We start from the raw sequence: 25,832 nt of genomic DNA, 5'->3' as shown, positions 1-25,832 counted from the left end.
ATGAGGTCACTGACTCAACGTGGGTGCCTGATAGGAGAGAGGAGGAGGAGGAGGAGGAGGCGGCGGCACATCACCAACGAGGCAGGATGCCCTCCAGGGGCCAGCCTAAGGGCAACACATTGACTGCATCACACCCCAAAGCTCCACATGTGCAGGGCGCTGCAGTCTCTGCGCGTTATTCAAAAAGTTCTTTGGTGTGGGCCTTTTTTGAGACGAGTGCATCAGATCGCACCGCTGCTATTTGCAACATATGTCTCAAGCGTATCTCGCGTGGCCAAAACATCTCCCGCTTGGGTACCACATGCTTGACCAGACATATGTTGACCTGCCATGCAGTTCGTTGGCAAGCGTATCTAAAAGACCCACACCAAAGAACAAAGAGGATCTCTCCTTGCTCCTCATCAGCTGAGATTTCCAACCCCACTAGACCTTCAGTCCTCTCTGAGACCTGCAGTGAGAGGAATGAAGGTGTAGAATTAGGTGTGTCACAGCCAAGTACTTGTGGGCAATCTGCTTTTGGTACACCGACGTCAGATTGTACCAGGCAAATTTCCCTGCCCCAGCTGCTGCACCGCCGAAAGAAGTTTGCTCCCAGCCATCCACATGCCCAGCGGTTGAATGCTAGCTTGGCAAAATTGCTAGCACTTCAACTGCTGCCTTTTCAGTTGGTAGACTCTGCCCCCTTCCGTGAGTTTGTGGAATGTGCGGTTCCTCAGTGGCAGGTACCCAAACGCCACTTTTTCTCACGGAAGGCGATTCCGGCTCTCTACCGGCATGTGGAAGGCAATGTCCATGCCTCGCTGGACAGGGCGGTCAGCGGTAAGGTGCATATTACCGCTGACTCATGGTCCAGCAGGCATGGACAGGGACGTTACCTAAGTTTCACGGCGCATTGGGTGACTCTGCTGGCAGCTGGGAAGGATGCAGGACAAGGTGCAGTAGTGTTGGAGGTTGTTCCGCCACCACGCCTCCAAAATGCTGATTGTGACACACCTCTCTCCTCCACCCCCTCCTCTTCTTCTTCCTCCATGGCCTCTTCCTCGGAACCAGCGGTGCTCCGTAGGCGTTCAAGGGGCTACGGAAGTACGCAGGCCAAAAGATGCCATGCGGTGCTTGAGCTGGTGTGCTTGGGGGACAGGAGCCACACTGGGGCAGAGGTTCTGTCAGCTCTGCAGGGGCAGGTTCAGAGGTGGTTGACGCCACGCCAACTTAAGGCAGGAATGGTGGTTTGCGACAATGGCACCAACCTCCTCTCTGCCCTCCGACAGGGACAAATGACCCATGTGCCCTGTTTGGCTCACGTCCTTAACTTGGTGGTGCAGCGGTTCTTGGGCAGGTACCCGGGCTTACAGGATGTCCTGAGGCAGGCCAGGAAAGTCTGTGTGCATTTCCGCCGGTCATATAATGCCAGTGCTCGGCTGACGGACCTCCAAAAGGAGTTTAACCTGCCCAAGAACCGCCTAATCTGTGACATGCCCACCAGGTGGAACTCAACGTTGGCCATGCTGCAGCGGCTGCACACGCAGCAGAGGGCCATCAATGAGTACCTGTGCGACTATGGCACCAGGACAGGGTCAGGGGAGCTTGGTTTTTTTTCCCCACGCCAGTGGGCCATGATCAGGGATGCATGCACTGTCCTGTCACCATTCGAGGAGGCCACGAGGATGGTGAGCACTGACAGTGCATGCATCAGTGACACTGTCCCCCTTGTCCACCTGTTGGAGCACACGCTGCGTGGAATAATGGACAGGGCACTTGAGGCAGAACAGAGGCAGGAAGAGGAGGACTTCCTTAGCTCTCAAGGCCCCCTTTATCCAGACAGTGTTCCTGCGTGCCCGCCGATCACACAGGAAGAGGACGAGGAGGAGGAGGAGGAGGAGGAAGATTGTGTCAGTATGGAGGTGGAGCCTGGCACTCAGCATCAGCAGCAGTCTTTAAGGGATCAGTCCCAAGGAACACATGGACTTGTACGTGGCTGGGAGGAGGTGGCTGCGGACGTTGTTGTCCTTAGTGACCCAGAGGACTCCGGACCGAATGCCTCAGCAAACCTACGCTGCATGGCCTCCCTGATCCTGCAAAGCCTGCGTAAGGATCCTCGTATTCGTGGTATCAAGGAGAAGGACCAATACTGGCTGGCAACCCTCCTTGATCCACGTTACAAGGGTAAGGTTGCGGACCTTATCTTGCCATCGCAGAGGGAGCAGAGGATGAAACATCTTCGGGAGGCCTTGCAGAAAGGTCTGTGCAACGCGTTCCCAGAGACTGGGAGGTTACAAACTCCTGTTTCTGGACAACGTGTTGCTGAGGCTTCGGTCAGTCAAAGAAGGAGCGGTGGAGAAGGTGGCCGTCTGACCGATGCGTTCAGACAATTTTTTGGTCCGCAGCCCCAAGGTATGATCGGTTCCAGCAACCATCGCCAGCGTCTGTTTTACATGGTGCAGGAATACCTAGGGGCAAGATCAGACTTGGACACCTTTCCCACCGAAAATCCTCTGGGTTACTGGGTCTTGAGGATGGATCACTGGCCAGAGCTTGCACAGTATGCAATTGAGCTACTGGCCTGTCCTGCATCCAGCGTTCTTTCGGAACGCACATTCAGTGCTGCTGGAGGCGTGGTAACCGATCACAGGGTGCGTCTGTCCACCGACTCGGTCGATCGGCTGACCTTCATAAAAATGAATGAGTCTTGGATCACCACCAGCTACCAAGCACCTGATGCTGATGTAACCGAATAATTTTTTTTGAAATCTCAGATCCCTTCAAAGACTGCCTATGCTGATGCTGAGTGACTATCCCTGAGTAATTATCCTCTTCCTCCTCAATCATCACGCTGATAGCTTGTAAGAACATTTTTGGTTCTGGGCGCCACCACCAGTGCCTAAGGCACAATTTTTCAGCCCCTGTTTAACAGGGGCGTGTAATTACAATTTTTGATGCAATACTTTGCAGCAGGGCTCGTTCCTGCGTTCCAACTAGAGTGTCTGTGAGGGGTTGCAGTGTTGTGGCACCAGCACCAGTGCCTAAGGCCTAATTTTTCAGCTCCTGTTCAACAGGGGCATGTAATTACAATTCTTGATCTAATATTTCACAGCAGGGCCCTGTGAGGGCTTACAGTGTTGTGGCCACAGCAACACCTAAGGCCCAAATTTCTGCTGAGTATATAGGGCAGGACCCTACTTTCAAACATCTAACTTACAAACGACTCCTACTTGCAAACGGAAGGAGACAACAGGAAGTGAGATGAAATCTACCCCTAGGAAGGGAAATTCTCTCCTGTAAGAGTTAATATGGGAAAACAATTTCTCCTTTCCACTGATGCTTTCCAATCCTTGTTCCACAAAAAAACCCAAATTTTCAAAAAACATTTTTCATTGGGACAAAAAAGTGAGGTGAAATCTTCTGAAGAGGAGGAAAGACAGCAAAACAAATGTCACAGGGGTGATAACCCTTCCCTATGTTTTCCAAAAAGCTTAGTAAAGATTTTTTGGCTGGAGCTAAACACGTTAAAAATGTTCAAAATTACAAACAGATTCTACTTAACAACAAACCTACAGTCCCTGTCTTGTTTGCACCGCCTGTATACTGCTGTTCAGAGTATATAGGGCCTGGTGGCCCCACACCTTTCCTTATTTTAATTTGGGTGCGGGGTTCCCCTTAATATCCATACAAGACCCAAAGGGCCTGGTAATGGACTGGGGGGTACCCATGCCGTTTGTCTCACTGATTTTCATCCATATTGCCATGACCCGACATGACATTAAACCCGCAAGCAGTTTTAAATGAGATTTTTTCCTTTAAAAATGACATTTGGTGCAGGGACTGTTCTAAACATGGGAAACACGCGTCACTTTACAGGCATACTATAGACACCCCCCAGGTACGATATTTAAAGGAATATTTCCCTTTTTTTTTTTTTACTTTAAGCATCATTAAAATCACTGCTCCCGAAAAAACGGCCGTTTTTAAAAGTTTTTTTTGCATTGATACATGTCCCCTGGGGTAGGACCCGGGTCCCCAAACCCTTTTTAGGACAATACCATGCAAATTAGTCTTTAAAATGAGCACTTTTGATTTCGAACGTTCGAGTCCCATAGACGTCAATGGGGTTCTAACGTTCGTGCGAACTTTCGGTCCGTTCGCGGGTTCTGGTGCGAACCGAACCAGGGGGTGTTCGGCTCATCCCTACTTGTAATAGACAAAAACTTACTTCATAAAACCTCAATACATTTATTGAATTACAGCATTAAAACGATTTTATATTAAAAACAAATCAGCTATTGACATCATCTTGTTATTCTTATTTTCACGGCGGAAACTCCCAACATGTTTCACCCAGTAGGGCTTTTTCAGGGGAAAGTAACCGCCAGTATTCTGAGAACTGTGTTACAAAAAAATATATATATACATAACTCCTCTAACAGTGACATAACAGGGATGTGGTGTGGATAGATTGCCATCATTTACCCACACTAAGGGATGTGGTGCTGATAGGTTGTTATCATTTACCCACACTACTACATATAATACTATTGCAGGTCCAGTCCTCTTCCCACCCCAGCCCATGACTGCACATTGAAAAGAGAAGCAGCATCTCTCTGTCACTTTTCTCTCTCTTCCTACCAGCATGCTCCTTGCACTGTCACAGAACTGAATGGCTCTTTGTGCTGCTTTTCCTTCTCCCAGACTAAGCTCCACTGTACAAGGGACAAGGGACTGGTACCAAATCAAATTCAGGTACTTACACAAGATTTATTTGTAATCTGTGCATAGATTATTTCGTGTAGGTGTGCGTTATATGCCCCATGTGTAATAATACCTTGAGATTTGTACTTACTTGTGCACTTCAGCTGTTGCCTTCATTTCTTCAGCAGCACAGGCCCAGGCACTATTAATGCAACTAAATAAGATAATTATAATTAATTGTAGTTCTTCACACAGCATTTAATTTATCAGCTTCTTCAAACTTATTTGGCCTGGGAACACAATTATATTCATATATCATCTGGAAAAGCCATGAGACTAAGGCAAGCCATAGATGGTGTTTTTTTCTCCATTCCCCCCATCAATAAAGTCAGTGTTGATGGGGAAATCCCTCCTGCAGCACTCCATGTCAGCAGAACACAATGATTATTGTTAGCAGCTGTAGCCACCGGCAGCAATCGCATGCAAAAAATTAGACAGGTTAGTTGTACTCAAGATCAATAGAACCAGCCTGCTCATAAATGAATCGAATCTTACCTGGCCCCTGCTGAACCGGCCCAAATTCGATCCATTTATGGCTGGCTTATGGCCTGATAGCTAGAAGCCTGGACTACACTACTCATCATCTTAGGCCAAACCCTCAAGAATCAATGTAAGAAAGATAAGGTGATAAAGTTGACATAAATTCCCATAAAATATTTCTAGCTTTTGAAATTTACAGTGTACATAAAACAAGGCATCGCTTTTTTTTCTCTCTGGTATAAACTGCAGATCAAGTCAAATTCAGGAAATTATACTTTTAGCATTTCAATACATTTAAAGGGGTTCTTCATCCCGTCAACAAAAATGTAAAAGTCAGCAGCTACAAATACTGTAGCTGCTGACTTTTAAAAAAACACACACTTACCTGTCCGAGGATCCAGCATTGTCCTCACCTGAGCCTTGACAGTCTTCGGGTGCAGGAGTCGGCATACTAGCTTTGGGCAGCCTACTGCAACGCCTTGCGGCTCCACTGCACATACGCAAGCTGCACTGCGCCCCTTGATTGATCCTGTGTTCTCCTGGGACCTGTGACATGTTCTCAGAGGCTGCGGGGGGGGGGGGGGGTCAAACTTCCGCTCAGTATGCTGTGGCGATCTGAACGGAATTTGGAGCAGATACCTGTCAAAATCAGGTAACCGCACCCCCCCCCCCCAAAAAAAAAACCCATCCCAAATAATGGAGAGGAGGGCTGGAGGAGGAGGTAATGCGGAACTTCCCCTTTTGGGTAAAGTTCCGCTTTAAAGTGTTTATAAACGATCCCCTTGTAAAACAAGTAAAACAACCCATTCAGTTGAAAATAGAAATGAAAGGCAAAACATTTGTGTATAGATTAAAAAAAAAAAAACATTATAAATACCTTTTTTCCCCTTTTTTATAAGTGATCACATTCCCTCTGTTCTTAGCTGCATAAGAGCTGGGGGGAGAGGACACAGCAGCACACTGAGCTTCCCAGTGAAAGGCTGTGCAGGGGAGGTGTGCCAGGACAAGTCTGAACATTGAAGGAGAGCAGGCTGAGTTCCCAGCACAGCTAGAGTACTGACCACGCTGTGCTCTCCTGCTTAGTGTGGTCAGTTTTTAACAGGAAAGCAGAGGGACTGGCAGAAACAGCGGGGATTTCACACAGGAAGCAATACAAAGAACAGGATGCTTCCCCATACAAGTACATGGTACAGCAGCCACATATTAGAAATATGAAATGTTGGGGTAACAAATGTATTAATGAATACAGTACTATACAGTATTTGTTTTTATATCTCCCTGGAGTTTAGCTGAACTGCAGGCACAAAAATGTTCATTTAAATATATTCCTTAATGGCCACAAAGGATAAGAATCCACTTTGCATGCACTAATCCCTATGCAAACCCAGCTATTGTAAACGTAGAAGTGACATCATCACTGTGCAGATAGCAGAGCTATAGGGAGATCCAACAGCCCCCACCCACTACAGAAAGCTACAGGAGGGGGTGGATAGAAGACCAATAGTGACCAGTCTTTATTACAAGAAGATTCTGCAGAGAGGCAAAGTATCACATTGGATTATGTACAGATCTGGAAGAAATACACAAAATACACCAAAATGCATATATGAACACAGATGGCTCTTGTATTTAGGCAACATTTGCTTTTCCCAGAGTTCAGCTTTAAGGCCCCTTTCACACGATAAGCCCATTGGATCCACCTGTCCGTTTTCCAGGTGGATCCGAGCAGGCCACCCATTGACTCCTATGGGCAGGCGGATGTCAGCGGAGATGTGTCCACTGACACCCATCTGCCATCCGATCCGCTCAAGACAGACGTGCGGCGATACGTTTGCCATCCGTCTGGCGGATCCGATGGGATCTGATAAAAATGGACATGCTGTCCATTTTCATTCCATTTCCACATAGAAATCAGCAGGGCTCTGACAGGTCCCTCCCTTCTCAGTGAGCAGAGACGGACCTGTCATCCGCCAGCTCAGCGGAGATCAACGGAGCGATCCCCCGCTGAGCTGGCAGATTCCGCTGAGCGGATCCATCCCGTGTTAAAGGGGCCCAAGCGTTATCTATAGCTACATTTAGCTGTAGGTAAATTTCTATTTTTTTTTTTTACATCTTGATGTTTCAAGGAACTACAGTACCTGACCGCAAGAATGTGTTTCCAGCACAATCCCATTGGTTCTCGGCGACAGGGTACTGTGCATCTCGCGCTGGCTCGCTCATTGGGAAAGGAAAACACTGACAGGCATTGCTGACAGGTGTCTGGAATGAATCATGAGGGGGAGCTCCACGCCAAATTTTAAATAAAAAAAACGTCATGGGTTCCCCCCCAGGGGCATACCAGGCCCTTAGGTCTGGTATGGATTTTAAGGGGAACCCCCTACTCCGAAAAAACAGCGTGGGGGCCCCCCCAAAATCCATACCAGACCCTTATCCGATCACACAGCCTGGCCGGTCAGGAAGGGAGGTGGGGACAAGCGAGCGCTCCCCCCCTCCTGAACCATACCAGGCCGCATGCCCTCAACATGGGGGGGGTTGAGCGCTTTGGGGCAGGGGGGGCCCTGCCACAAAGCACCTTGTCCCCATGTTGATGAGGATAAGGGCCTCTTCCCGACAACCCTGGCCGTTGGTTGTCGGGGTCTGCGGGCGGAGGGCTTATCGGAATCCGGGAGCCCCCTTTAATAAGGGGGCCCGCAGATCCCGGCCCTCACCCTATGTGAATGAGTATGGGGTACATCGTACCCTTACCCATTCACCTGGGGGAAAAAGTCTGAAGAAGACCCCCGAAGTTGGAAGGAGACCCCCGGAGCTGCCTAATAAATTACTTTAAAAACCTGTCTAGTGTTTTTTTTAATTGACACTTTTTCCCACAGGTGAATGGGTAGGGGTACGCTGTACCCCATACTCATTCACATAGGGTGGGGAGCCTGGATCTGGGGGCCCCTTATTAAAGGGGGCTCCCGGATTCCGATAAGCCCTCCGCCCGCAGACCCCGACAAACAACGGCCAGGGTTGTCGGGAAGAGGCCCTTGTCCTCATCAACATGGGGACAAGGTGCTTTGGGGTGGGGGGGCCCACAGGGTGCCCCCCTGCCCCAAAGTGCCCACCCCCCCATGATGAGGGCATGTGGCCTGGTACGGTTCAGGAGGGGGGGCGCTCACTCGTCCCCACCCTCTTTCCTGACCGGCCGGGCTGCGTGCTTGGATAAGGGTTTGGTATGGATTTTGGGGGGACCCCCATACCGTTTTTTTCGGCGTTGGGGGTTCCCCTTAAAATCCATAACAGACCTAAGTGCCTGGTATGCCCCTGGGGGGGAACCCATGCCGATTTTTTATTTAAAATTTGGCGCGGTGTTCTCCCTCATGATTCATACCAGACACCTGTCAGCAATGCCTGTCGCTCTTTGCGAAAGGAAAAAAACAGTTTTCCTTTCCCGATGAGCGAGCCAGCTTGGCGCTGGCTCCCACGACGAGGCTCGCAGGTGTCAAATCTCGCCGATAACAGCGGCGAGATTGACACAATGTCGCGGTCACCTACTGTAATAGAGGGAAGTAATCTGATACTAAAAAAGCCTAATATCTTTCATTTTATTTTTACGATGGATCTCCAATCCCAGAGGATGCAATTTTTGGGGAAACGCGTCGGTCAGAGTCTGCGTGTGACATCATTACATGCCGGCGAGCCGCGTGACACCGCGGCCGGATTGCTTCTTTCATACACTGCCTGTTGCTTACTGTCTCAATGTAAGTGTAATGCCCGTACACACGGTCGGATTTTCCGACGGAAAATGTGTGATAGGACCTTGTTGTCAGAAATTCCGACCGTGTGAAGGCTCCATCACACATTTTCCATCAGATTTTCCGACACACAAAGTTTGAGAGCAGGATATAAAATTTTCCTACAACAAAATCCGTTGTCGGAAATTCCAATCGTGTGTACACAAATCCGACGGACAAAGTGCCACGCATGCTCAGAATAAATAAAGAGATGAAAGCTATTGGCCACTGCCCCGTTTATAGTCCCGACGTACATATTTTACGTCACCGCGTTTAGAACGATCGGATTTTCCGACAACTTTGTGTGGCCGTGTGTATGCAAGACAAGTTTGAGCCAACATCCGTCGGAAAAAATCCTAGGATTTTGTTGTCGGAATGTCCGAACAAAGTCCGACCGTGTGTACGGGGCATAACTCTACTTTTTTATGAAAACTGTACTATGCTATGAGGCTTGTCCCTATTTAGACTCCAAAGGGTGTTTTTTCCAATCCACCATTGATAATGCTATATCGGAAGTCCCTTGCCATTGAAATAGCCCACTGGGGAGATGGAGTTTGTGCATATTTGATCTCTATTATTCGAGATTCACTTTATCTGGTAAGAGGCCTTCCTTCAATATACGGAGCACTTTGAGCACTAAAACACTTTGAAGTGAAATTTTCCATAGGCACTATAATATTTAGTTTATATGATATTGCACATTATAAAGTATTGTATATTGGTTCCTTTACACTTGCACTTTTCATAAATGCCTTATAGGTTTTAAAGTGGAACTAAACCCTCCTATCGTTTTCAGCCAAGAAAGCTGCCATCTTGGCCTCTTTGTAATTTTTAACTGCCATGATGCTGCACATGTGATCAGTTATGACACCAGCCATTGGATACTACTGTCACAGTAGTACTGCGGCAATGTGGCTGGTTCTTGCGAATTGCCGTCATTGTACGTCGGCTCGTACACGGCGCTTTGTAGGCACGAGGTCCTTAAGTGGTTAACCAATTGCCGACTGTCTACAGCATATTTACTGCGGTAGGTTGGCTCTATTGAGTAAAATCACTTACCTGTATGTGATTTTGTGCAAAAACTACTCGGGGGCGCGCGCGCCGCCAGAGCCGTGTTCACGTTCTGATTGGCCACAGGGGGAGCCCCCAGAGAGATAGAACGGCAGTCTGCCAAAGTAAACAAGGCAGACCGCTGTTTTGTCAGGCATGGGCACTTTGATCTTGTGTTCCTGCTAATCATCCATGCAGTGAGCCCACCAACCCCCCCACAGTAAGGAAGCACAAACAAGGAACACACTTAGGCTGCATTGACACCTGAGCATATTTTTTTCAGGCACAAAGTCGAGCGATTTTGCCACGATTTTTGCCGCTTTTTTTACCACGATTTTGTACAGGTCAAAAGGTCACCAATGTAAAAAGCAGAAAAATGCCTGTAATCTGCCTAAAAAGAAGCTCATGTACTTTTTTGAGCTTCAGGCGTTTTGGTGACAAAACGCTCAGATGTGAACAGGTGCCACTAAAATGAATGGGATTTTGCTTGTTGGGCGTTTTTCGGGCATTTTTTTATGGCGTTTTACGAGCTGAAAACACTCAGGTGGGAATGCAGCCACAACCCTTTGATCGCCCCCGATGTTAACCCCTTCCTTGCCAGTGTCATTTATACAGTGTCAGTGCATATTTTTAGCACTGATCACTGTAATAATGTCTCTGGTTCCCAAAAAAGTGTCAGTTAGGTGTCTCATCTGTCCGCCACAATGTCACAGTCCCTCTAAAAATCACTGATCATTGCCATTACAAAAAAAAGAAAAAATTCCATCAATATATCCCCTATTTTGTAGATGCTATAACTTTTGCGCAAACCAATCAATATACGCTTATTGGGATTTTTTTTTACCAAAAAATATGTAGCAGAATACATATTGGACTAAACTGATAAAGAAATTAGATTTTTTTTAATTTTCTAATTTTTTTTTTTATAGCAGAAAGTAAAAAATATTGTTTTTTTTTTCAAAACTGTTGCTCTTGTTTTGTCTATAGCGCAAAAAATAAAAACCAAAAGAAAGCTCTATTAGTGGAAAAAAAGGACATTTTAATTGGGTACAGCATATTTAGATATGAATTTGTTGGTTTTGCACTGTTATATGCATATCTTCAGTGTGGGTGTATGTATAATTTGCCTTACATTTACAGTTATTTATGGATTCGGGTTTTGCTTTTGAGGTTTAAAGGAACAGCGCACCAATTTTTTCACATTATTAAGATGACATTATCATATGTAATGACTGCACAGAGATGTCACTGGCGTACAGTTCATGGTTCAGTATCCCAATGTACGTAGATGACACATGATCTCACACAGAACTATTCATCTCACTGATAAACTGTCAAAACATTGCAGATCATTCACCTGCCATATACAAGCCAGCAGTGTAGAAGAATAAATTAGACTCAAATAACAACACACCTCCCCAATGTGCAATAAACACTAACCTGCACCTGATCTCAGAACTGACTGCGATTATTTCTGAATACATGACCCCCTATCATATGGGCACAACAGTAGCATTCTCTTGCAACTGAAGTACATTGGAGGAGATTTACCCAAACTGGCACACATAGAATCTGGTGCAGCTGTGCATAGTAATCAGCTTCTAACGTCAGCTTGTTCACTTAAACTTTGATAATATCTAGAAGCTGATTGGCTGGTATACACAGCAGCTCTAGATTCTGTGTTCACCAGCTTTAGTAAATCCCTCCCCCGCCCCCAATTTTTTTCTTTTTTAGTTTTGGAAAGAGCAGGAAATGGTTAGAACCCAACTTTTGGGAACCCATTTGGGAAATTTTCATTCACTTCCTGTGTGATCACCCAGACAGGAAGGGAATTAAATTTCTTCATTGGGGCACAGGCATTAATGCCATTATTTTAAGTGAATAGACTGGATGGAAAGGGGCTGAGACTGCTATTTCTGTATCTCATCTGTATCCTTTCATATGTTATCAGTTAATTAAAATGTTATTTTAATTGTGTGTGTATGTGTGTGTTAGTCATTAGTTCATATGTTGAGAGACTTAAATCACATATGTAATCAGTTTCCCTGGGGTCCTTGCAAATAAGTATTAAGATAAATAGTTTCAGGAATTGGAGATTTCCCCAAGGACTGATCACTGAATAAAATATTGAAAAGTCTAGGCCCAAGCACTGCAGGCACTGACCTCCAAGACTCTTGCCATGAACAAGTTCCTCTCTGTCCTCCCTGACTTTCTGTTTTATTGTCACAGCTTTATTGGCGGTTTGTTTCTTGCCTGTACTGGTAAAGTTTTTTTTTGAGTTATAACCTTAGGTGGGTTTAGTTATTCAAATGCCAATTTGTCAATCATAGGAAAGGACAGGCATCTAGGCTACTGCAAGCTTGTTTAGGTGATTGTTGGTGGGAGGTCCTTCTCTGACTATGCCAAGCCTGTGGGCGGGGTCTACTCACCCATGCACGTGGGGTAATCCTTGCGAGAAGCATGCTTATCAATGCCCAGGACCAGGCGGAAACTGTGGACATGTGAAGGATATAACATTAAGGCAGTTCCCCCCGACTTGGAGATGAGCCTTCATTGTGTGCAGCAATAAAGTACAAAGTTCCTCTAAAAACATACATGCTGGGGGCGTGGCTTAGCGGCAGATGTAGACGGTCGCTTCTCTCTCCTGCTCCGCCGAGAATCCGGACAAAACATCCTATAGAACATTGTTGCAGGTCCATATTGGACCCCCCTGTGGATCGGAACTGATCAGGCTACGATCGTGACCCGTACCGCGGATTTACCTGCATGAATCCTGTCATGACAAGGGGGAAAAGTAAAGAATCCAGAGGCCTCATGGAGGAACTCAGCCAAGATGGCGCCTGGGCACAGAGATCTTCTAAAGAGAAATACAAGGAGGCTGCACAGAAACTCCTATATGGAGGTAAATTACCCAAAGACCCTCAGACATCCTCATCGGCACAAGGAGAAGCTGTAGGAGGCCAGTCTGAAACAGATGACACAGCCCCACTGGAAGATGTCGATGGATTATCTCAGGCCTGGGACACAGTGAGTACCCCCAGAAATGTGCTCACAGGGAGCCAGAATGTATCACCGGTCACAGATGAGACAGAACCCACTTTAAGGGATATATTGTCGGCAGTGACATCATGTAATATGTCCATCACTGCTATGGCTGATGAACTTAAGGGGGTGAAAGCTGAAATATCGTTTGTGCGCCATGATATGCAAAAACTGAGGGAACGCACCTCCGCCATAGAGGGCAGAATAAGCACAATGGAAGATGAAATGACCCCCATGAAAAGAGACTTACAATATAATTGTCACCTCACAGATCAGCATGCGGCACGTTTGGACGACCTAGAAAATCGCATGAGACGTAATAATGTACGTGCTATAGGTATTCCTGAGCGGGCTGAAGGCAAGGATCCTGTCTCTTTCATTGAGCAATGGCTGATAACTACCTTTGGCAAAGAGGCCTTCTCTCCACTTTTTGCTGTGGAGAGGGCGCATAGGGTGCCATCACGTCCCCTGCCACCGGGTAATCACCCACGTCCATTTCTTTTCAAGCTACTTAACTACAAAGATAGAGACGCTATCCTGTCCAAGGCTAGAACCATGAGTGGCAGCCTGGCCATTGACAACTCCAAGATCTCTCTGTTTCCAGATTTCTCTGCAGAGCTGCAGAAACATCGTGCTAAATTTATTGAAGTGAAAAGGAGGCTCCGGGATCTGGGTGTTCAGTATGCCATGTTATATCCTGCGCGCCTTAGGGTAACAGCCCTGGGAACAACACATTTCTTTGACCGCCCGGATATGGCTGCACAGTGGCTGGAACGAGAGGAACGTGCAATTAAGTCAGCCAAATCGCAACGTCAAGCACCGGTCTGAACATAAAAATGTCTTTTCTGATGTCAACTGAGAGACTCCCCATTTTTTCATTGACTTCTCTTTTTTCAGGAGACACTGATCGCAGGTTTAGAATATCTATTTCTTTTTGTTCGGTTACCCCTAGTTAAGGCGGATTGCAAAAGGAGAACACTGGAAGCATAATCGCACGGTACATCCCACGTAGTATGCAGAGGTGAAACCCCCTCCACTATCTTAACGGGAGTTTCCACTGCCCTCCCCCATCCATGGCTAAGCTATGGAAACTATACACTCGGAGGCCTGTTCGGCCAGGAGTCATGTTGGCTCTAACAGTTTGCTCTTCTCTTTTTTTTTTGTGTTTCTGCCTCTTACAAGACTTACGCTACACCATTGGATGCTGCTTTAGCCCACCAGGAAATACACGAAGGACCAAACCCATCACGAACTGTAAAGTCACTCTGTGCGTATTCACATGTACTTATGGTAAAATTGGCTTAGCAAATGCAGCTCATTTATATCCATATACTGAGTTAACGCGAATGCTGGAGGGGGATTGTGCGGCAAATGTGTGGTTATTATTTTTATTGATGGATAGACTTCCCTATGGCGGCTAAATTTAAATTTAAATTTATGTCCTGGAACGTTCGAGGACTGAGCAACCCAATAAAAAAAGTGGCGGTTCTCAGACACCTTAAATCTGTGGGGGCTGGAATCGTGTGCCTACAGGAGACGCATTTTTCTCCAGATCCGGCGCCCAGTTTCAGCCCTCGCATCTATAATATTCAATTTCATTCGACTTATACAGCATACTCCAGAGGAGTCAGCGTTCTGATCCGCCAGGATGTAGAGTTTAAATGCATACGTAAACTTATAGACCCAGGAGGGAGATATGTGTTCCTATTGTGTAAAATATTTGGTTTTTCATGTATTATAGCAGGAATATATATACCGCCGCCGTTCTCGGCGGGGGTCCTCAGGTGTCTGGCAGGGTTTATGGCTCAATTTCCTGATACCCCGCTACTAGCATTAGGAGACTTTAACAATTACTTACTATATCAATGGGATAAGCTTCCAACTCCCACTAATATACCGATGGGGGGTGGGGGGTTTACACCCTTTGCCAGGTTGCTTGGGGAACTCGGACTGACAGACATATGGCGGCAAGGTCATCCACACACAAAAAAATTCTCATGTCACTCAGCATCACATGGGGGACTGTCCAGAATTGATTTAGGTCTCGGCAATCTCGCAATGCTGCCATTGGTGGTGGAGTCAGACTATAGTGACAGACATATTTCAGACCACTCCTCATTTTGGGTGACTATTTTGCTTCCCGGCACAGAGAAAAGGACAGAGTGGAAGTTAAATCCCTTCTGGCTTTCACTGTTCCCGGAACAGGACCCCATACGGGTCTCACTACAATTTTTTTTAAGGACAATCTGGGTAGTACTACACGTAGTATAGTGTGGGATGCAGCAAAAGCATATTTACGTGGCCAATTTATCAGAACAATAAATCGTATTAAAACAGACACTAAGGCATGGGAAAAACTGGTAAGAGAAAAGGTCACTGAGACTGAGGATAGATTTATTGCTGACCCTAATGAAGACACAAAAAGTGCGTGGCTGGGAGCTCAGTCCATGTCCGCCCAATTGGCGTTACAGCTGGCCGAAAACAAACGTTTTTTCCTACAACAGAGCCATTTTGAGGAGGGTGAGGCAACTGGGCACGTGCTAGCTGTGATGGCGCGTGCGCAGCGGCCCTCTTCTCTGATTTCGGCCGTCTGTGACGAGCAGGGATCCCCTCAATACCAGACCACAAACATATTACAAACTTTTAAGGCATTTTATGCCTCCCTTTACACCTCTCAGGTACAACCCACAGGGGAACAGATAGATGATTTCTTAGGACGGTGTGAGCTGCCTTGCTTGTCAGCCTCGGATGCTAATATGCTTAATGCGCAACTGACCGAGGAAGAATTGTCTAATGCTCTAACACAGTCGCATAATAATAAATCTCCAGGAATAGATGGTCTCCCATCCGAGGTATATAAGCGATATGCAGATACATTGCTCCCCGAATTGTTAAAAGTATACAATGAAGGATTGAGGGAAGGTAAACTCCCTGATTCCATGAATGAAGCGATTATTATCGTACTATTGAAACCAAACAAGAATGCAACATCCCCAGACTCATATAGACCTATATCCTTGCTTACAGCGGATGTGAAACTGTTGGCTAGGATATTAGCAACCAGACTCGCTAAGGTTGTACACAAACTGGTGCATAGGGACCAATCAGGATTCATTCCAACTAGATCCACGGCCCAAAATATTAGAAGGCTCTTTCTGAACCTGCAAATTCCTGTGGATAACCCTGGCAATAGAGCAATATTTTCGTTGGACGCAGCTAAGGCCTTCGACAGCGTCGAGTGGCCTTACCTGTGGAAGGTGCTTGAGCATATGGGCTTGGGGGCAACATTCATTAAATGGGTCCAACTGCACCCTCAGCTAGGATCAGGATTAATGGAGAACTGTCGGAACCATTTTCCTTGTTTCGAGGCACTAGGCAGGGGTGCCCTTTGTCGCCCCTGCTGTTTGCCTTGGCACTGGAACCTCTGGCAGCAAACATAAGGGGGGACCCAAATATAACAGGATTCAAACGAAATACGGGTACAGATATTGTCTCCATGTATGCGGATGATACTTTACTGTACTTGGGTGATACACAGGATACATTGAAGCATGTTATGTCCCTTATTAAAGAATTCGGAAACCTGTCAGGCTTTTCCATTAACTGGAATAAGTCAGTGCTAATGCCGGTAGATCCCATAACTGAACCATTGCCACAGGGAGCTGAGATGATACAAATAGTACCAACCTTTCGTTACTTAGGTATACAGATATCCCCAAACCCATCCCAATATATAAATCTTAATCTAGTCCCTTTGCTTAGTAAATTCCGTGAAAAATGCACGTCCTGGTGCAAACTACCACTCTCAGTGGTAGGAAGAATTAATTTGATAAAAATGATATGGGCACCGCAGCTCTTATATATATTTAACAACTCCCCGGTTTGGATCCCTAGAAAGTGGTTTGACAGGATAGACTCCCAATTCAGGGAATTGATTTGGAGCAAAAAGACAGCAAGGATTAGCTTAAAAACACTGCAGTATAGAAAGGAAGGAGGCGGGTTGGCGGTTCCTCACTCCAGGGCCTATTACCTGGCATCCCAGCTCCAGCAACTTGGGGGCTGGGGGGTGACAGATCTAGCGGACCCTATCCGCAGACTGCTGGCTGTACAGGATGGGAGTGTGACGGCTCTGGAGTGCCTGGAGGCTGGCTACATGCACCTTGACCCTGAAGCCCCTACAGTGAGAATGCTTAAAACATTATGGGCTCACACGAAAAAAATAGTGGGGATCAGAGGTTTCATAGCGCATACACCAATATGGCATAATACCAATTATAAAGAGTTATTAAAATTAAAAGGATTTAGAAACTGGGAACTGTTAGGAATCCGATACCTGTCTCAACTGTATAATGGTCCAAATTTTAAATCTTTCATGGAAATGCAGGGGGAATTTAATATCCCACGAACCAATTTTTTCAAATATCTACAGTTGCGACATGCGATACAAACACAATCGCAACGTACTCCATTACATCGGACTGACCATACGCTGATACAGGGGATCTTCATGGAAGACGATAAGAAAGGAATGATCTCCAGAGCATATAACATACTTCTTAATGCCATGCAGGATCCATCTGGTCTTCCTTGTCGGCGGGGCTGGGAGGAGGATATTGGGAACATAGATGGAGAGACGTGGAACCTGTGTCTATCCTCTGCACCCTTAGTCTCGGTATCCGCATCCCAAAAGCTATCGCATCTGTATCTGCTGCACAGGGTTTACAGGACTCCGGCTAGGCTGCACAAATGGGGGATTAGAGAGACTCCATTATGTCCGAAGTGTGAGGGTGCCCATGGGGACCTACTCCATATGATATGGAGATGCCCCAAACTCTTTCGGTACTGGAAGGAAGTCCTAGACATAATATCACAGGTTTATATGTTCAATATTCCACGAGAGCCAGTAGTGTGTTTACTAGGAGCATTGGATGAGGAGGCTCTAACACCTTCGGCACATACAGCGGTCCTTCGACTATTATACATTGCACGTAAACTCATTGCTCAATTATGGATCACTCCCAGGGTACCCACTGGAAAACAATGGGTGGAACAGGTGAACAAATTACTAATCAGGGAGAAACTAACATATCAACACAGAAAAGCCCCACGTAAGTTCTACTCATTGTGGCAGGCATGGCTAGATGTTCCGGGTTTGGCACCACATCAGCTGATTAAAGACAGGCTATTACAAATGTAAGATTTTAACTGCATTGATAAGGAGGTAATTAATCACTTGGCAAAAAGAAAATGTATGATTCCAGGGGGGGCACCACACCATGGTGGGCTGGGGCAGCTTTTATGTGGATTTGTTGCCCTGTGCCCTTAGGGTATTGGGGAAACTTGGGTGAGAAGGGGGCAAGAAGAGGGGAGGAGGGGGGGGGGAAGGAAAAAAGAGAAGAGCTTTGTTTTGTTTGATTGTTTTCTCTTTGTTTCTGTTTCTACCCATCTATATTCTTCTCTTTGCGCTCTTTTTTTTTCTTTTTTTTTGATATATATGACTATGACAATGTAATATGAAAACGCACTCTTAAGGTCATTGATATCCGGTAATACCCGATGATGTGTTGTTGAAGATGTATGTTCCATATTCCCATGATATTGTAGTACATCAACTGTCATATATTATGTAATGTGAAAGTCAAAAAAAATAAATTTTCTTTTCTGATTTAAAAAAAAAACATACATGCTGAGCCTGCATCCACTCCACCAGTCCAGCGTACCTCTGTTACCTCATTCCCAGTACCAGAATGGGGTCCTGCCAAGCATCTAGAGCAGACCTTATTTGTGCTTTCATTTAACTCAGTCCTTCCCGTACTATGTGACCAGGCCACCGATCTCGGTAACGCTAGTCTGCTCTCGGTTGTCATGGGAGACAGACTACTAGGGAGGGAGCCAGAACATCGAATCCCCCACTACTGGAGGACCTGTTACCTTACCAGGTACCAGGCCTAACGACTGGTTGCTTGTAGCTTGTTCCTTATTTGGTTACCCATAGCAACTATCTTCCTTGTCTTGCCAAGTTAACCCTTTGTAGTAGTGTTACTTCATAACCCATAGTGCACTAACCCACCCTGGTTCTTTTGGATAATGCCAGAACCAACATGCAACCCTTTGAATACAGACATCCCAACCTGCAAAAACTCATTTCAGGGAGGTGGTAATCTCATTTCAGGGAGGTGAACGTGGCTTACGCCGTGCTACATATTGGGCGTGGCTTAAATAGGGTGTGGTTTAATAGAGTCTGAGATGACTTACATAATGCAGAATGTAGTAATGTTAAATAGGGAATATACAGTGCGGAGTGTATGGCGGTGGGTAGTATGTGCATGTGAGGAGTGTGGAGTGTACAGCGGTGAGTAGTATGTGCAGGATGGTATCTGTAGGGCAGTGGACGGTGTCAGTAGTTCTTTATTTTTTTTTATTTTTTTTTACAAATTGTATTTTTTAAATTATTTTTTACAATTTACTTTTTTATTTTTTGTTTTCACAATAATTAGGGGTGGGGGTAAAGGACAGTGTCAGTAGAGCAGTGTGTCACAGGAGACTTGGAATGTCTGTGAATAGCTTCAGACCAGCAGAACGGCTAACGTAACTTTGACTTTAACTTTGTAAAAAAACATCATGGCAATACAACTTGAATAATATCCTGTCCCTGAATCTAACTAAGATAGCTTAGTGGCCCAGGTATACCTCCATAAAGTGAAAGTCCATGTAGGCTTTGTCCATGACTTGTGCTCACAGGTGTCTTTTATCCGCTCTCCGGGCATCAACCAACCTGTTGCTGACTCTCTCGGTCCAGGCTGTCCCCCTTATTTATATAACAGGTGGGCCCACCAAAACCAAAAGCCCGGGAACTGAGCTGGAACTGTTTATCCCCTTCCACCGCCTAGACTGGCTGCTATACATATACACTCCAGCCTGCCTACATGCTCACAGTATACTGGCACAGAACATTTATATTGATTATTTGGTTTATGTTTAATGACATTAATTAACAAAGATGTGCCCTTGCCCTCCTCGAATTCGGATTTTTTTTTCTGTTTTATTTTTAGGGTAAGGCTACAGTCATTTTGGATGCATTTGTATGTAATTTTTTTAGAATATATTTCTTAGCAATAATGTAGTCCTCTAATTGTTTTTTTTTTTATGCTATGGGTTACCGCACTGCACACATAACCACAGCTCTTTATATCACTTTGCTCAATATACCTGTGTATGTTGCATCAGCAAACAAAAACTTCAGGACCCCTTTAACTCTGCTTCTCTGAAAAACCAAGTACACATTTATTATGCGTTTTTGACACATTTTCAATGCGTTTTCATGCGTTTTCTGGATTCTTAAATCTCAGCATGCACCTTTAAAACTTGGACATGCGACTCAAAAAATGCACCAAAAAAAAAAAAACACACTGTGGGTGTGTTTGTGATGCATTTTACATTCATTTCAATGGAAAGGTGAGCTTTTGGTGCACTTTTTAAACATGCACCAAAATACAGCATGCAGGACTTTAAAAAATGCACCGCACCCACAGCGCACTGGTCTGAAAAGTGCCATAGGTTTTAGAGATACATTTTTCATGCATTTTTGTTCTGCTTTTTAAACACCAAAAGTGTATGAAAAACTGATCAGTGTGAAAAGTCCCTTACTGCAAGCTTGGAAAAATAACTGCAATTATTGCTGGAGCTTGCAACTGTAAAAAATAAGATCTCAAATCTATTCCAATGGAGAACAATGCAGAACAACTTTGCTCCAGCCTGTAGTAGTGCCGATCCCCCTGAAGATGTACTGTATGTGATATACCACCGCAACCCCCCTCTCCATCCTGAATTATTTTCTGTCTTTCTGATGAACTCCTTGCAGCCCCACTGGACTGGGCTTTCTTCCGTGGGGGCCGCATTTATTGCGTATGTGTCTTTGTGCTGGGAGGGCTCCGCACACAAGCCCCGGATCCTGAATTAATGATCGGGACCAGGAACTCCCAGTTCCAGGTCACCTGATCACTCTGATTGGCTATTACAGTGGTCAGTCACTGTGAAGCCCTTCCCTGTGTTTCTCTCTCCCTTTGCAGAAAGATTAAAAAAAACACCTGTGTGTAAAAAATAAATAAATAAATAATAATAATAGAATAAAGAAAAAAATACCTAGATTAAGGTTTGATCTAGGTCAGTGCCAGGGTTAGTGTTTGGGTCATGTAAGGGCCAAAGGTCAAGGTCAGGGTCATAGGTTAGAGTCAAAGGTCATGGTCAGAACTTTTTGAGCAGGATTTTTTAGATAGGATAAAAAAAATTCAAAAAGTGCACTATTGTTTCTGGGCCCTACTACAGGTACAAACAATAAATAACATACACATATGTGGTATCGCTGCGATTGTCAGGAGCGGGAGAATTTATTATGGGTTGTTCTTTGGTAGGTTATGGTAGTAATAAGAAATACACAGCTACATTTTAACCACTTGCCACCCACCATATAGCAAAATGACGGCGGCAAAGTGGTTTCAATAACCTGACTGGGCGTCATATGACGTCCTCAGGAAATTAAGGCGCTGCGCGCCCCCGGGGGCACGCATCGCATCGATCGTTGTTGCGGTGTGTCAGTCTGACACACCGCAACTATGATCTCGGTAAAGAGTCTCTGACGGAGACTCTTTATCACGTGATCAGCCGTGTCCAATCACGGCTGATCACGATGTAAACAGGAAGAGTCGGTGATTGGCTTTTCCTCACTTGCGTCTGTCAGACGTAAGTATAGAAGAGCCGATCAGCTGCTCCTCTGACGGGGTCTGTGCTGATTCATTATCAGCACAGCCCCCTAAGGATGCCCACACTGGATCACCAGGGATGCCACTAGGACCACCAGGGATGTCACCACAAGGTATGCCACCCTAGACCACCAAGGATATCAATCAGTGCCCACAATGGATGCCAATCAGTGCCCACAATGGGCATTACTGATTGGCAGGCATTATTGTTTGGCGCTGATTGGCATCCATCAGTACCATAAATAACAGTACATCAGTGCCACCTATCAGTGCCCATCCATACCCATCCGTGCCGCCTATCAGTGCCCATCCGTGCCGCCTATCAGTGCCCATCCGTGCCGCCTATCAGTGCCACCTATCAGTGCCACCTATCAGTGCCCATCAATGCCACCTCATCAGTACCACCAAAAGAAAGCTCTATTTGTGGGAACAAAATGATAAAAATTCTGTTTGGGTACAGTGTAGCATGACTGCGCAATTGTCATTTAAAGTGCGACAGCGCTGAAAGCTGAAAATTGGTCTGGGCAGGAAGGTATATATATATATATATATATATATATATATATATATATATATATATATATATATATATATATATATATATATGTGCCCTGTATTGAAGTGGTTAAAAAAATAATTTTGTTTTACTACTTTGGGCAGTTTTCCTTTGATAATAAAAAAAATAAAAAAAATCAGGAGATATCCATTACCATTAACCATTAAATGAAACTCAATTTGTCCGTCCTGAAAAAAAAAACAAACAAGATATAATCCACCTGGATACACAAAGTAGTTGTGATGATATGTACAGTTTTACTAACACCTGTCAAAGTTGCAAAATTGTGCTTAGGTTTTTAACATTTGAATTACCCTTAGGCGCAAAGGGGTTAACAATTAAGCCATACGGAAGATTTTTAGTATTATCATTGCACCACTAAACTCTCCTGTTAATAATCACAGAAGACCGGTGACTGATTGCTAAATGACTGAACAACGGGCTCCCTATGGTGTAGCCTACACAGTCACATGTAACAGCAATAAATCAGAAAATACTGCAGCCTTGTGTGATCAGCCACAGATAATTGCTGTCACCTATGCATGTGATAATAGTAGCAAGACTGAGCTTCAAAAAATATCCTAAAAATGACCTTTCTGCCATAGCTGTAGGGTCCCCTAGTTGAGAAACAGGTTCTGTTTGAGGGTCTGCAGTTACATTACTGGATTCTGAAACTAATACTTATGACACAACATCCATATTTTATTTAGATTTGATCAGGTTCTTTGACTTTATTTCCATATAATGTACCCTTTGTAAGTGTTTGTTGTTTATTGGATTTGATTTTTTTTAGAAAGTCAGTGAAAAGAAGACATCCATTTTGAGGCAGGTTGTACAACCCAATAAATAAATTTAAAAAAAAATCTAATCTAATTGGAATTGCTTTACCTTAAAAAAAATGGAATTCATTTGTTCAGAATTTTTCATAAATCTTAAAACAATTGGGCTGGTCAACTTTTAGAACCTGATACTCTAAAACAGTATTTCTCAATCTTTTTCCAGCCATGGCGCCCTTGAAAAGTCTTTTCAGTCTCGAAGGACCCCAGTCTAAGGTTTGGTTCACATTACTGGATGTCAGGAAACGTGCACAAACATTTTCTGACACACAGACAAATGTGCTTCTCTTTAGCAGATGTTCAAGACATAAGAAAGTTGTTTTAGGAAGGGGCACACAAGTATAAATCTGGCCTTGTCAGTGGGCAAACACAGAGCTTCTCCGCAACTTTCACCACTGTCATGCAAGCCTGGCCAAAGCCATGCTGCCAACACTTGGGCACCACCTTTTACCAGCAACACCTAGACATCACCTTATCACCAGCAACTCCTGGGCACCGCCATGCCACCAGCAATACCTAGGCACCGCCATGCTGCCAGCAACACCTGCACACCAATACTTCACCTGTCAGACCTGGAGACACCTATATACCATTATCAGAGCAATGGCAGCCTACATGTAACAGTTCAAAGCAGGCTGCTATGGGCACTATCCCTGCCTATCACCTCTGGGCACTCTAGTCTTGTCATCTATTTCTGGTGCAGAGAACTGATTTCATCTGTTCTTCCATCTTTTCTTTTTCAGGTAATATATTGGCGAACACGTGCCTTAGTACGCTTTATTAAAGCAGAAGGCACACCAACGGCATTATTTGGATGTTCAAAGAGCACAGCAACCTTGGACCACACAATACACATTACATCACTGTTGGGGAGATTTACTAAAACCAGAGCATTCAGAATCGAGTGCAGTTGTGCATGGTAGCCAATCAGGATCTAACTTCAGCTTGTTGAATTAAGCTTTGACAATAAAATTGGGAAGCTGATTGGTTTCTCTGCAAAGCTGCACCAGATTTTGCACGCTCCAGTTTCAGTAAATCTCCTCCTTTGTGATCAGTTATACCTTCAGGGACTGCGATCACTGTTTGGACATCTGCACACTCATGTGAGCCAATGATGTAACCTTATTGAAGCAAACAATCCTTGTTCTTGTTCATTTGTTTTAGTAAATCAGGTCCAGAAAGTTTCAGCAGGTATATATTGCAACCTGCCAACAGATGCTGAAATTGTCTAAGGCAGCTCATAGATGAATCATTTTTTTTCCAAGAGGGTCCAATGTCTGCAGTGCTGACACTAGCCGGTATTTAGGAGGTTGAGTCAGGCTGGACTGACCCGGCTGAGCCACTGCACTGCATTCACAGGGAGCCGAGCTCACACACCACCAGCTGCCCTATAGCGATTTTTTGCGGGCAATTTCTCAGGGCAATGGCTGCTGTTAGTGCTTCAATCATCCCGGCACCATGGTTGTTATTGTGTCAGGATGATTGAAACGCATTATTTCTATCATTACATTGTAATATAAAATGAAATAGTTCAACTCACCATAATGCAGAATCAGTGGGAGCCCTGAGTGTTTCACTTGTCACCATCGCTTGTCACTTGCCACACTGCCTGCTACCAGATGGGGATGTGACTTGCCACTCTAACTGCCACCAGATGGAGATGTCACTTGCCACGCTGTCTGCCACCAGATGGGGATGTCACTTGTCACTATGCCTGCTAACAGATGGGGATGTCACTTGCCACGCTGCCTGCTACCAGATGGGATTGTCACTTGCCACTATGCCTGCCACCAAATGGGGATGTGACTTGCCACACTGCCTGCTAACAGATGGGGATGTGACTTGCCACTCTAACTGCCACCAGATGGAGATGTCACTTGCCACTCTGCCTGCCACCAGATGGGGATGTCACTTGCCACTATGCTTGCTATCAGATGGGGATGTCACTTGCCAACACTGCCTGCTACCAGATGGGAATGTCACTTACCACTATGCCTGCCACAAGAAGGGGATGTCACTTGCCACTTTGCCTGCCACCAAATGGGGATGTCACTTGCCACGCTGCCTGCTACCAGATGGAGATGTTACTTGCCACGCTGCCTGCTATCAGATGGGAATGTCACTTGCCACTATGCTTGCCACCAGATGGAGATGTCGCTTGCCACAGTGCCTGTTAGCATCATTGGGATTGCCACAGTTACCTGGCTGCCACCCAAAAAATAGCAGTTTTTTATTCATTCATTTACATGTAACATCAAGCCCCCCCCCCCCCCCCCCCAGCATTGCAGAGTACTTACAGCCACTCGCTGTCAGCCTCTCCTTAGCGTGGGTAAACTAGCCACCACATGGGGATATCACTTGCCACACTGCCTGCTACCAGATGGGAATGTCACTTGCCACTATGCCTGCCACCAGATGGGGATGTCACTTGCCACTTTGCCTGCCACCAAATGGGGATGTCACTTGCCACGCTGCCTGCTAGCATCATGCCACAGTTACCTGGCTGCCACCCAAAAAATAGCAGTTTATTATTAATTCATTTACATGTAAAATCAAGCCCCCCCCCAGCATTTCAGAGTACTTGCAGCCAGGT

The 25,832-nt window shown here is 45.4% G+C and overlaps 1 protein-coding gene across 4 annotated transcripts in view; it reads right to left on the bottom strand.

Annotated features, from left to right (window-relative positions):
• Positions 1-25,832, bottom strand: part of NOSTRIN (nitric oxide synthase trafficking) — a 143,080-nt gene that overhangs the window by 88,049 nt on the left and 29,199 nt on the right. For all 4 annotated transcript variants that reach the window (XM_073634001.1, XM_073634002.1, XM_073634000.1 and 1 more), the window contains one exon: positions 4,835-4,897. In XM_073634001.1, the coding sequence (XP_073490102.1) occupies positions 4,835-4,897 (63 nt within the window). The remainder of the gene's footprint in view (positions 1-4,834; positions 4,898-25,832) is intronic.

This window comes from Aquarana catesbeiana, linkage group LG06 (assembly GCF_042186555.1).
Source record: "Aquarana catesbeiana isolate 2022-GZ linkage group LG06, ASM4218655v1, whole genome shotgun sequence".
In the NCBI taxonomy this organism is placed as follows: domain Eukaryota; kingdom Metazoa; phylum Chordata; class Amphibia; order Anura; family Ranidae; genus Aquarana; species Aquarana catesbeiana.
The sequence above is the reverse complement of the archived record's forward strand: the minus strand, read 5'-3'. Positions and strand labels throughout refer to the sequence as shown.